The sequence below is a fragment of the Canis lupus genome, chromosome 38 (genome assembly GCF_048164855.1).
Source record: "Canis lupus baileyi chromosome 38, mCanLup2.hap1, whole genome shotgun sequence".
NCBI classification, from domain to species: Eukaryota; Metazoa; Chordata; class Mammalia; order Carnivora; family Canidae; genus Canis; species Canis lupus.
In genome coordinates this window covers 15,405,209-15,418,268 of record NC_132875.1, presented here as the reverse complement: position 1 = coordinate 15,418,268, position 13,060 = coordinate 15,405,209, and the positions used below count along the sequence as shown (strand labels likewise).

Genomic DNA, 13,060 nt, shown 5'->3' with positions numbered 1-13,060 from the left:
AAATGAATCTTTAAAAGATAATAATAATAATGTGTAAGGGTGAAAACAATCACAAAAATACCACATCCTCATGTGCATTTGTTTTTTTGTGATTGTGAGCTCATGGTCAAAATAATTTTATCTATATTGACTTTTCAAATCCTTTGCAGGATGTACAGGCCTCTAGAAAATGTATATGTTTAATTTTACCACACTACAACAATTTGGGAGCACTTTAAAATAATTATTTTCATTCCTGGTTTTGAATTTATAGATTATGTATTTTTTCTTTCCACTAACAATGATGCCAAGGCAGGCACTCATTTTGCTCTCTTTCTTTGCTAAATGTTGGTAGCTTTTGCTGTTGTTTTTTTTTTAGGTTGACTCTTTCTTTAATTTCATAGTTTCTGTCTTCCCAAATATAGTGGATCTACAATTCAACTTCCTGCTTGTCAAGTGTACCCTACTTTGTCTCTGATACCTAAGACAACCATCCCATCCTTTAGGATCAAGCACATGTACATCTTCCCTCATACTGTTCTTTTACTTCAATTTTAGCCTGTGAAGTTTACTACATCTTTTTTTCCATATTATGATGCATTAAAATAGTTATTGCCAGAATTATTAGGCATTTTGCATTGAGGAGTTTTAAAGAGTATTCTCTCTGACATTTTCCCTCAAACGTAAGTCCATAATTCAATTTTGACTTAGCAGTTTTGTTTGGAGGGATCAGGAAGGCATTTTGTTGGTCTCTAGGAATTCCTTTTTTTTCTTTTTTAAGATTTTATTTATTCATTCATGAGAGACACAGAAAGAGAAAGGCAGAGACACAGGCAGAGGGAGAAGCAGGCTCCATGCAGGGAGCCCGATGTGGGACTCGATCCCAGGACTCCAGGATCACCCTGTGGGCTGAAGACAGATGCTTAACTGCAGAGTCACCTGGGAGTCCCGGTCTCTAGGAATTCCAATGAAATTACAGTCAGTTTCTTTTTTTCCAAGGAGCTTATACTCCAATGAAGTAAACTAACATGTAGGAAATTACAGATATTATCATGAATAGTATACTTCAGTTGAAACAATGAGATAAGAATCTCTTAAACTGTAATACATGGTTATAAATGGCTTAATTACAAATATAATGATATAGTTAACTGATACACCCATTCAAGGAATTTAGTTTTTGTAAGTGAGGTTGTCAAAAAAAGACTGTTTAGTACGTTCTTGCTTTATATGAGGCACAGAGGGACAAGTTGATATCCACTGTTATAGGAAACAATGATGATTGTATTATGAGAGAAGAAAATGGTAAGTTTGGAGACATTTATTTGAAGGGATATTTCTCTGACAAACTTGGGGATATCATAGACAGTTTGTGACATAATTGTGTTCATAGGTATATGAGTAGATGGACATTGGATTTAGGCAAGTTATATTTTTTATTTAATTGGAAAATATCCTTTAAATGTAAATAGTATTAGTTTCTAGTTTTAGAAAAAGGTTAAAATTGATTAAATTATTTAAATGATGGTGTTAAGAATAGTTTATTGATCTTCTCTAAGTTGATAAGAAATTGGTCATGAAACATACTTTGAAAAACAGATTTGGTGAAAATAAGACAATTTTTAAAAATATTCATCACTTACTGGAAATCAAGAAAGCCATATGAAATATTAACAACTACAGCAACAAAACAATGAAGGACATTTCCAATTTAGCCTTAAATTTGCTTTTTCAACTACTCTTGTTCATTAATTTATTCACTTATATTAAATTTGAAGTATTAGGATCAGAAATGAATATGGCTATGTAAGATGAAATGGAATGGCCTCATTATAAGTATTTTATTTTAAATTCCTGAGTAATATTATTTAGATTTTTTTAATTTGATCCATAATGCACAAAATTTAAGACTAATAAAAGTTTAAAAGGTTGTAATGGGGGGAATTTAAGCATAAACATTGTACATTAAGTATGTTGTCAAAGTAAAATAGTGAAGTAAAAAATATATATTTTTCTTCACAGAAAATATAATACAATGAGAAATACAGATGATTTGGTAATAATGACTTGGTGAAATGAACATTAATGTTGGATGAAAGCCAGGATGTTATGCATGTACTTAGGACAGACCGGATTTACCTATTTTGCAAAACAGTTGCAAAATATTCATCAATTACACTAACAAATTTGTTTCTTTTTTAGAAAAGAATTTGTTATATGTAAAGAATTTACATTTGTTACATATAACAAATACTTTTTAAGTACTTTTAACTTAATATCTAATGTACTTGGGGACAACTTAGTTCAATTTTTGATAATCTTTGGAAGAAAATTAAATAGGACTCAAATTAGGAAAATGCTGGTGTTCTTTTGATAATATCTTCTCTTTACTTACAGTAACATGACTGTGTTCATTTTTGTGTGACTCATATTTCACAGCCTGAATGTTGACCTGTTTCTTTTCATATTTTATTGCCACAAGTAGAAGCAAACATGTCTCTTGATTTTTTTGAACTATAGTATCTTATAGCATCTCTGGGGACAAAATGTTTCAGTAGCTCTCTAAAAAGTAAGCAGATTCATCTGTGAATACCGCTCAACCAAATGTGTTACAAATTAGTTGGACTGAAACCTTTGTTTATTGTTGTCTTACTTATTAATTTCTGCTTTTGTTCCTTGAGCTGTTTTTTTTTTAAGATTTTTTATTTATTCAGAAAGATACAGAGAGAAGGCAGAGACATAGGCAGAGGGAGAAGCAGGCCCCCCGTGGGACTGGATCCCAAAACTCTGGGATCATGCCCTGAGCCAAAGGCTGATGATCAACCGCTGAGCCACGCAGGCGTCCCAGTTGCTTGAGCTTTTGATGTCATATCCAAAAAAATAACTGGGAGTAATAAAGACCAGAGATGTACATTCAGTTTTACCACTTAGTAGCTGTAGGAGTTTGGACAAGATCTAGTCGCTTAAGCTTTAAAAGGCATGCCTTGGGATCCCTGGGTGGCGCAGCGGTTTGGCGCCTGCCTTTGGCCCAGGGTGCGATCCTGGAGACCCGGGATCGAATCCCACGTCGGGCTCCCGGTGCATGGGGCCTGCTTCTCCCTCTGGCTGTGTCTCTGCCTCTCTCTCTCTCATTCTCTCTGTGTGTGACTATCATAAATAAATTTAAAAAATTAAAAAAAAAAAAAAGGCATGCCTTTAGGTAGGGGTAACAAGCATCTTTACCCAGGGAGTAGTGAGCACTGGGCGGAGTAAATAAATAATGCCTGTTAAAGTACTGTGCTCCTGGTAAAACCTCAATGGATGTCACGGCCAGGTAATAATTTCCTTAAAATAAAACCTACATCTTCAACTGTTTCATTCTCTTTTTCATTGTCTTTCTGCAAGCCAAACTGATTAGTAGATACTTGAATTAAAATGTGTATATATATGTGTCTATAGATGTGTACCCATATACATATGTGGTATGTAGATGCTTCCTTGGGAGACCATGGCTGAGGGACCTTTGACAATGACATTCTTTTTCTTGGGGTGTAAAACTGTTTCTAAGACTGAGACTATTAAGTGTTGGGAAAGTCAACATGAGCCCCAGGCCACATTGCCAAGGCTGAGATGGTCAGAGCAGCAGAATTGGAAGAGGGCAAGTGATGGAATATTATTTGGTATTATCCATTCTGTGACTGAGCTAATAATCAGCTTATGATTGTTTAAATAGCTGTGGGCACTTAATCCCAAATTCATATTTAGTTTAAAGTATTAGATGAGAAACACAAATCTATGAAGGCTGAAATGAAATGCTCTACTCAAAGGAGCGATATTTAACTTCAAAAAGAAACTGAAATTATATTGTTTAGGTTTTAAGATTTGGATCCACATTGCACAGATTTGGAGAGCAATAAAAGATTAGAAGGTTGAAATAAGGGACCTTTGAAATAAGATTATTAGTGCTCAGAGAGGATTTAACTGTGAGAGGAGGTAATTGTTTTTGTATCAACATATGTTCTAATACCTCAGTGCAAACCATTACACATCAGAATATATGTCCTGAATTTGAGCAATATTGTCTTTACACATTTTAGCTTCAAAACTATAGCAAAGAGGCTATACATGTACTTTTAAATATAATCTTGACCATGTTATCAATAACTGTGTCTATTTTGATAAAAATAGAAAATAGCAGAAATAAGTGTAATATTATGCATGCAATGCAAGAATTGTTGTAGATACAATAAAATTTTCAATTTTCTGGAGAAAAAAGCATTTGCATTAAAGGAAGTACATACAATGATACTTCTTTAAAAGATAAGAGTAGTAACAACAGTAATAATAAAAATAAGCATTTACATTTATTTCCCATTTAATCTGTGCATAAGCACTCTTTTAAGTGCTTTTCCTGAAATTGTGCTTTCATTTTTAACAACAACCTCTACTTTATTCCCAATTTATATATGGCGTAAATGAAAATAAATTCAAAGTTGATAGTTTGGCTCCCCAAATGTGATTGAAGCCAATAGAGTTTACTGTCACTCAAAAATTAAACTTTCATCATAATTAACAGTCATTTTATCAAGTTAAAAGTCATTTTATGGGATCCCTGGGTGGCGCAGCGGTTTGACGCCTGCCTTTGGCCCAGGGCGGGATCCTGGAGACCCAGGATCGAGTCCCACATTGGGCTCCCGGTGCATGGAGCCTGCTTCTCCCTCTGCTTGTGTCTCTGCCTCTCTCTCTCTGTGTGTGTGACTATCATAAATAAATAAAAATTTTTAAAAAATGCTTTAAAAGTCATTTTATCTTCAATGCTGTCCAGCTATAGCCAATACATGGATATTTTTCCTGAGATCATTTGTTAAGTACTTTTTCTCATATCCTGTGAGAATAAGGATGAGACACTTTCAACCATATTTTTTAAAAAATTAAATTTGCTTCTGAGTCTGTCTTCATTGTCATACTTAAAAGATATGTAACAGAAAATCATTAAAACCATGAACCTCGGTATTTTTAAAATTTTAAAATGAGGTTAACCTTTGGAAGCTACTGTGAAGAATTTTTAATAATGAATACAAAGTAACTGGTCCTTGACATGAGAGGTATTCACTAAATAATTAATATAACAAACGAGAATTCATTTATTAAGGTAGGCTTTCGTGTTTGCTTTGTTCTTCAGTGAATGCACGTGACAAATTTCCTAGTGTCGGGTTTGCACACTGTAGAGTACACAGTGGTGGCAGAGACCCACATGCTAATTCACAGCCATCTAATGCTGACTCTTCTTCACAGAAATCGTAACTTTTCTCTACTCTCTTTGAACATATTTTTTCATGCCAATGGCTAGATGGTATTTAAAAAGCCCCTAGCCTCTATTTGGTTTGTTAATTTTCTTACATAGGAACCTTGTCCCCAGTGGGTACATAATGTCCTCCGGGATTGCATCTTTCTGGGCCCTACTCTTAGAAATTCACCCAAGATCTCTGGAGTGAGGCCCAGGAATCTGTTTCACCAATCACACTTAACATCATTCAAAACTGCAAGAATAATACTATATCTTAGTGGATATTCTTCTTTTTTTTTTCTTAGTGGATATTCTTAATAACAGGAACATTTTAGGGATAAGCATTTCATTCACATTGTTGCATTAGGAGCAGCCACCACATGTGAGATGGTGATGATGGGGTTTATATGTTACATTATTTCACTGACGAAAGATAGGCAAGCAAAGTCTACAGGAACAAGTCACAGGTCAGAAAGCTCTCTCTATTCCCCAGGGTCATGCAGAACCAAACTTTGAAACAATATTTTTTTGAGCTCTGGTTAAGGTTAAGGAAGCTAAGTGACCTGTCCCAGGTCACTGGGTAAAGTACAGTCCAGAAATCAGGTATTCATCTACTAGTCTAATGCTCTTCTGATGCTCATGTGACACTTATCCGGTGGAGAGAATATCTTAAATACATGGAGAATATTACAGATTGAACCAAGACAAGTTAAACAGTTGTCTAAAGTTCTCAAATTAGTAGGCCATGTGATTCCTCAAACATAAACATGCTATAGGCTTTCAGCTTAAATTTTAACTTAAATTTTAACTTAACTTTGGAAGGCATTTTTCTCTTTTTAGTACTATCCCATATGAGCCTTACGATTGTAGAAATTATTTCCAAAATGCAAGATCTATTCCTGATAGATAAGGAGCTCCTCCTCTTCCTAAAATGTTCCACATCATAGTAACTATCACATGCCAATGGCTTTTTAAATTCTAATTTAATTAAATTTTTATTTTATTTATAATTAATTAATTAATTAATTATTATTTATTTATTCATGAGAGAGACAGAGAGGCAGAGACACAGGCAGAGGGAGAAGCAGGCTCCATGCAGGGAGCCCGACGTTTGACTTGATCCTGGGTCTCCAGGATCAGGCCCTGAGCTGAAGGCAGTGCTAAACCGCTGAGCCAGCCAGGCTGCCCCTAAAATTAAATTTTAATTTCAGTCTTCTGTCTTCTGTTCTCCATAACCCATAGTTCCTTCACTCTAATTTCTGTCTCTCCCTCCTTCCTTACTCCTTTCCCCTTTCCTTTATTTAGTAAATATTTATTGAAGTACAATAAATACATGTCACAAACCACATCACATATTGATAACAAATAACAGAAGATCTGTCTGCCAGGAATGCATCTTTTGACATTACATCCTTTAGCCTTAGCCTCAGGAGACACCAAATAATTTGAGGAAATAAAAGCTATAGATGAATTAAAAAAAAATGTAGTACTACTTTCTTTAAATATTTAAATTGAAAAGGAAATAGTGTTAAGAAGATACTTGCTACAGCCTACTTTTGGTTTATGTTTTCATTAAATTAATTTTTAAAGCTACTTAGCAATTAAGCTTATCTACGATAAGTTTAAAATGCTTTAAAATAAAGAAAAAAGCAGTTAAATTTTACTTTGTTGGGAAAAATAAAATTACATGATTATTTGGGTAAATGAAAACCCCAAAGTGGCTCCCTTCTCTATTTTTGACTACTGCTTTAGCCAAGATTTTAAAAGGAGTAAAGAAAAGACTGATTATTCAGGAAAATTAAATATTTTCCTTTAAAAATCTATTCTCTGCTTGTGAAATACAGTAAAAATGCCAAAAGGTAGGTAGTAGGCGAGAAAGGAACAAGAAGCCGAAAAGAAGAAAATCCACACGCTAGCTTTTCCGTCCCAGGATACGGGAGCTTTGACAGTGTGCCAAGTTATCAATATTCATACATGACAAGCTGAAACCCACGAAGCCAAAACACATTCCTTCAGTAATGCATCTGCAGGGACGTGAAAAGGATTGGAAGAGATTGAAAGCTGAAAAAGCCATTGCTTTTCTAAAGTGTCCAAATGCTTCTTTCTCAGTGCCCTAGTTTTGTGAGCTCTGTCTTTAGCCTTAGGTCTATTTATTTCATTTTTTGTTTGTCCTTATGATTTGGAAACATGATTAGAGCTTACAGTGAAAGATGATTTGGCTCAGGGAATTTATGCTTTGGTTTCAGGGAAGAAAATATAATTTTCAATCCATATAGGTTATATATTATATATTCTTTATATTAGAAAGACTCAAATAGAATTACAGAAAGGGGGGGGGAGAAGGGAACATAGAAAAGAAGGGAAGAAAGGAAGAAAATAAGAAAGAAGGGAAAGAAAGAAGGGAGGGAGAGAAGGAGGAAGGAATAAGGACAGAAAAGAGAAAGAAGCCAAGCCAGATGCTAATGGCCTGTGAAAGAGAAAACTGATGGAATAAATATATCAGTAACTGCAGATTAAAAATCAGTAATCATTTCTATATATCTAGACTGAATACAGAAATAAGCAAGTGTTTTCACAACACCACAGAAGGAGGCTTTTTTCACATTTATTCTGCAGGAGAAAACAAGAACCAGACTAGAAAACAAGTGATCCTCATGTAGATGCAGGGCTCACAAAGTGCCAAAGAGCCTCACATCATTGCTATTTTGCCACCTTTGGGTGTACTCTTGGGAGAGTTTATCTGAGAACTTTTAAAGAATCTGGAGAAAGAACTGAATTTAATAGGTTTGGGTTTCCAGTCAGAGTTTTTCAGTGTGAGAAATAATTAAGAGGAAGATGTTTTAGGCTTTGGTTGGGTTTCATCTAGTTTTTTTTGTTTTTCTTTTCTTCTGGGTCTAAACCAAAAAGTTACATTTAGGGAAGGTAGAAGAGAAAAGCTTTTTATATGTTTAATTGTGCAAATGTCAAAGTGTATGTTGTGGAACTCCACTTCCTGCAACTCGAGAGCTGGGTCTTTACCATTGTATTAAATATTATATTTTAGGGCTTTAAATTTCACTCAAAATTACATTTTTTGAGAAAATGTCTTCTAATTCATCAGTGCATTTGACTCAAGATTCAGTAAAAAAGGGCTGTGATCTCCTGATATTCCACTTGACACTGGATATACAGCACTGAACAGTCACCCATGCCTCTGGCAGGCTGAATAATATATTTAATAGGATAAATGGAGTACCAACAAGTAGGTACACAGTGATATAGAGTTTTAAGTGAGAAAAAGGTACCATGGAAAAATAAGTAAGTGCCATGAGAGGAGTTATTTGATTTATTTGGGAAAAGAAGGAAGAAAATAAAAAAATAAAAAATATATATGTTTTGCATTGCAAGGGGAGGGTGGGCAGGGAACAAGAATGAACATGTCATATAAATAGCTCAAATATTGTTATGGATATCTAAGACATTGTCTTTATCAATTATTTACACAGATTAATACCTGTGTTTTACCAGTATTCAGCATATACAAAGTCTTTGAAACAGCAGCAGTGTACAAGTCTAAAGAATGGAGTATAATAGATTTATTTTGCAGAAAATCTCATAGGTACTAAATAATGACCAGCAGAAAGGCATAAGAATGTAAAAAATACATACATTGTGTGATATTCTAAACACATGCATACCACCTGAGCCTAAGAATTTCTCACAAGAACTCAATATGGAAGATATCTCTATTCCCATTTTTCACATGAGAGAATGGCAGGATATCGACGCAGTTCAATTCTTCCATGATCCCACAGCTATGATGAAAACAAAAGAATTATCTGATTTCCAGGCCACACAATTTTCCTTCATTATTTTACTGAGGTTTTAAACACACCAAAGGAGTTTGAATAATGTGGGGAAAACATGAAAAGTAAAATCTTGCATTTGCATCATGATTAGCCTGATTTCTGGGTATAAATAAGGAAAAATGGTAATGATTCAAATCAAACACATTAAACTGACACACTTAACCCTTATTAAAACAACTTGTAGATGATTTTAACGAGATATTTTCAACAATTTTCTGGAGCAGCCTGTTAAGAATAAAGTCAAACATGTTTTAATAATATTTTCCTCCTCGGTGGGTACTTGTTCTGTCAATATTGATAAAACCCTAGAATTTAAATACATTGATTGACATCTTAGAGTTGTTTATTTTTCTTTCATTCTTATTTTACTTTCTATTTAGCTTCCTGCAGCGTTAGTACTTTATGCAGCTAAGAGTGAATGAATGAGCAGTCACCCTTTATATGCTCTAATTCTACTCTAGGTATTTAATGATAATGCCACATCTATTTCCCGTTGCTGGAGAGCATTTCAAGACAATAACTGACCCAATTATGTTCACAATCAGCTTCCGAGTACACTAGCGAAATGACATGCAATCTCTTCAGAAAGCAATCCCCGCAATATTCCAGTTTGAATCCAATATACCCACACCTAACCTTGTGCAAGGAAGAATGAAAATGAAAAAAAAAAAAAAAAAAAGACCCAATAACAAAAATCACATAATACGTGTATAAATATCATATACACAGGCCTCTGTTTTCAATTATAAACTATATGGATCATTTATCTCAGTGAAATATCTGGAGCTAAGCTAAGAAATGATAGTGAAGGTTTCACAGCTAAGGTTGACCTCACGGTTCACACACACACACACACACACACACACACACACACCCAAAATGCCTTTGTATTTATGCAGATTCGTGTTGTTTTGTGTTTCTAGAACCTCAACCTACTGGCTCACTCGCATCCAGTCTTTTCTCTACTGCAATGAGAATGGCCTCCTGGGCAGCTTTTCGGAGGAGACACACTCGTGCACGTGTCCGAATGACCAGGTGGTCTGCACCTCGTTCCTGCCCTGCACCGTGGGCGACGCCGCGGCCTGCCTGACCTGTGCCCCCGACAACCGCACCCGCTGCGGCACCTGCAACACCGGCTACATGCTCAGCCAGGGGCTCTGCAAGCCCGAGGTTGCCGAGTCCACGGACCACTACATCGGCTTTGAGACTGACCTGCAAGACCTCGAGATGAAATACCTGTTGCAGAAGACGGACAGGCGAATAGAAGTCCATGCCATCTTCATCAGCAACGACATGCGCCTCAACAGCTGGTTTGACCCCTCCTGGCGCAAGCGGATGCTCCTCACCTTGAAGAGCAACAAGTACAAGTCGAGTCTGGTCCACATGATCTTGGGTCTCTCTTTGCAGATTTGCTTAACTAAAAACAGCACGTTGGAGCCAGTGTTGGCCGTCTACGTCAATCCCTTCGGAGGCAGCCACTCCGAGAGCTGGTTCATGCCTGTGAATGAAAACAGCTTTCCAGACTGGGAGCGGACTAAGCTGGACCTCCCGCTGCAGTGTTACAACTGGTCGCTGACTCTGGGCAACAAGTGGAAGACGTTTTTTGAGACAGTGCACATCTACCTGAGGAGTCGCATCAAGTCAAATGGCCCCAATGGCAACGAGAGCATTTACTACGAACCTCTCGAATTTATTGACCCTTCCCGGAACCTGGGTTATATGAAAATCAATAACATTCAAGTGTTTGGTTACAGCATGCACTTTGACCCTGAAGCAATCCGGGACTTGATTTTGCAGCTGGACTACCCCTATACTCAGGGATCCCAGGACTCAGCACTTTTGCAGCTTCTAGAGATCAGAGACCGTGTAAATAAACTCTCCCCACCCGGTCAGCGTCGTCTAGATCTTTTCTCTTGCTTGCTTCGTCATAGACTCAAGCTGTCTACTAGTGAGGTGGTGAGGATCCAATCTGCTCTGCAGGCGTTTAATGCCAAATTGCCAAACACAGTGGATTATGACACGACCAAATTATGTAGTTAACCATAAATGTCAAGCACAACCCAAAATCTTGAAGGAGTTTTTACAGTGCTTTTGTGGAACAGTTTATGTTTGGAAGAGTACATTTAAATTGTCTTTTCAATATCTGTCTTATATCAGTCAATAACATTGGATGGCAATTTACACACATGAACTTGCTGACAATGAATATATTATACTGCAGTTTTGGTTTATGAATGAAATAAATACTGACACCAGTCTAGAAGACATTCTACTTTTTACAATAAATTTCATTTGTAATTTTATATGTTCCGTGGCAATGCTTTTGTGCATTACATCCTCTAGAGGGAACATAAAAAGATACCAATAAAATTTTGTAGCTGAACAGTTATTAAAAAGAAGTGCTGTGGGATTCCTTTTTTCCATGAAACGAGTTTTATTTTGATATAGCTTGTTAGAACCTGGGGAAAATTCACCAAGAGTTTTTTAATGGAAACATTTGAAGGTCCCCTTCAATAGCCTTTAGAGAAAACCCAACTCGCTAGAATCTTTAGTATTCAGTTGTATTTTTACGGTCAACAGCACAAAAGCAGTGGTACCTTCATTACCTCTGCTTATAAATCATTCCTAGAAACACTGTCATTATTAAAGTAAACAGGTAAATTTTCCCGACTAAATATCAGAACATTCTGGCAAACATACAGAAAAACCACTGTGATTATAAGCCCATGATGGAGAAAGTAAACCCGTTATTTCCTTAGCAACTGGCTTTGTCTCGCTTTTCTTTCTAAATTCTAATAACCAATAATCAGCATACTCTGCACGATCATTTTCATTTCAAGTACTGAAAACCTAGTCATTTTGGCACTTTGCCAAAGTCAGTAAAATAGCATTTCTAGAATTCACAAGTTGTAATGTGTTAGTATAAAATAATTAATCAAAGTAATTCAAGTGTAAATAGACTTTTTTTTTCTCTCAGAGAAGCTATTACTAAAATATTGTTTGAAGACCAAATTCATTCAACAAAAACTTGATTTTAGTTCAGATTTTTGGCTTGAAATGTGAGTTCCATTACCCATGGCATAATATTAGACACATAAATTATACTCTTTTTTTCTAGGAATTTAGAATCCATTTCTGTTTAGATATGTGAATGTATCTGTAAAGTGTGGTTATGATATCTATCACTCAACTCTTGTCTAAATAGTTCATAAACCTTTCTTGTAATTGAAACGAATGCACTCTTCAGCCCAGCTTTCTTGTTGAGGTCATGGAGTCATTTTTCAGGACACTGAGAAAGGAACCCATGACATGAACTAAAAGAATAAGACCGATGACAAAAACGTTACACAGACATTCTGGATTCTTGGGATGCTTGTTTTCAATTCCAAAAGCGTTTTAGAATAAGTAGTTCAAACAACAAATACTTATTCAATTTACCATAGGCAAGGCATTTTTTTCCACCCAGTATCTGAATAGCTGATTTTCTTTCTTTTTTCATTCATTTTTTTTTGCTATTGTAGATCATTCAATAGAGAAATATATACAATTATTAAATACCATATTTCTGGTATCATAACAGATATCCTCTTCATTTAGTTCTGACAACAACACTAGGTTATAGATTATTATACCCATTTTCTTGGTGGAAAAAAACAAAAAAATAAAAAAACAGGCTCAGCCTTATTTGTGAAATTCCCCAAGTTCTCAAACCAAGAAGTTGAAAGACCAAGATTCCAACACAGACTTTTCTGGAATGGATCTGTCCTCTTTCCACTGTATCACTGAGTTTTAAATGAACCATCCTATTTCTGTATTTAATTTCATCATATGCAAAGACTTATGGCAAAACAAGACTCACCTACAAAATTGAGGTCTAAATCTTTATAAAACACATACATTCATAGTACACTTGAACAATTAAATAAAACAGGAATTTATCATCCAAACTCAATCATCCACAGTATGA

General features: G+C 35.6%; 1 protein-coding gene across 4 annotated transcripts in view; it reads left to right on the top strand.

Annotated features, from left to right (window-relative positions):
• BRINP3 (BMP/retinoic acid inducible neural specific 3) overlaps window positions 1–11,396 on the top strand; it is a 378,546-nt gene extending 367,150 nt beyond the window's left edge. For all 4 annotated transcript variants that reach the window (XM_072814341.1, XM_072814340.1, XM_072814342.1 and 1 more), the window contains one exon: window positions 10,017–11,396. In XM_072814341.1, the coding sequence (XP_072670442.1) occupies window positions 10,017–11,133 (1,117 nt within the window). In that variant the 3' untranslated portion in view covers window positions 11,134–11,396. The remainder of the gene's footprint in view (window positions 1–10,016) is intronic.
• Window positions 11,397–13,060: the final 1,664 nt, after the last annotated feature.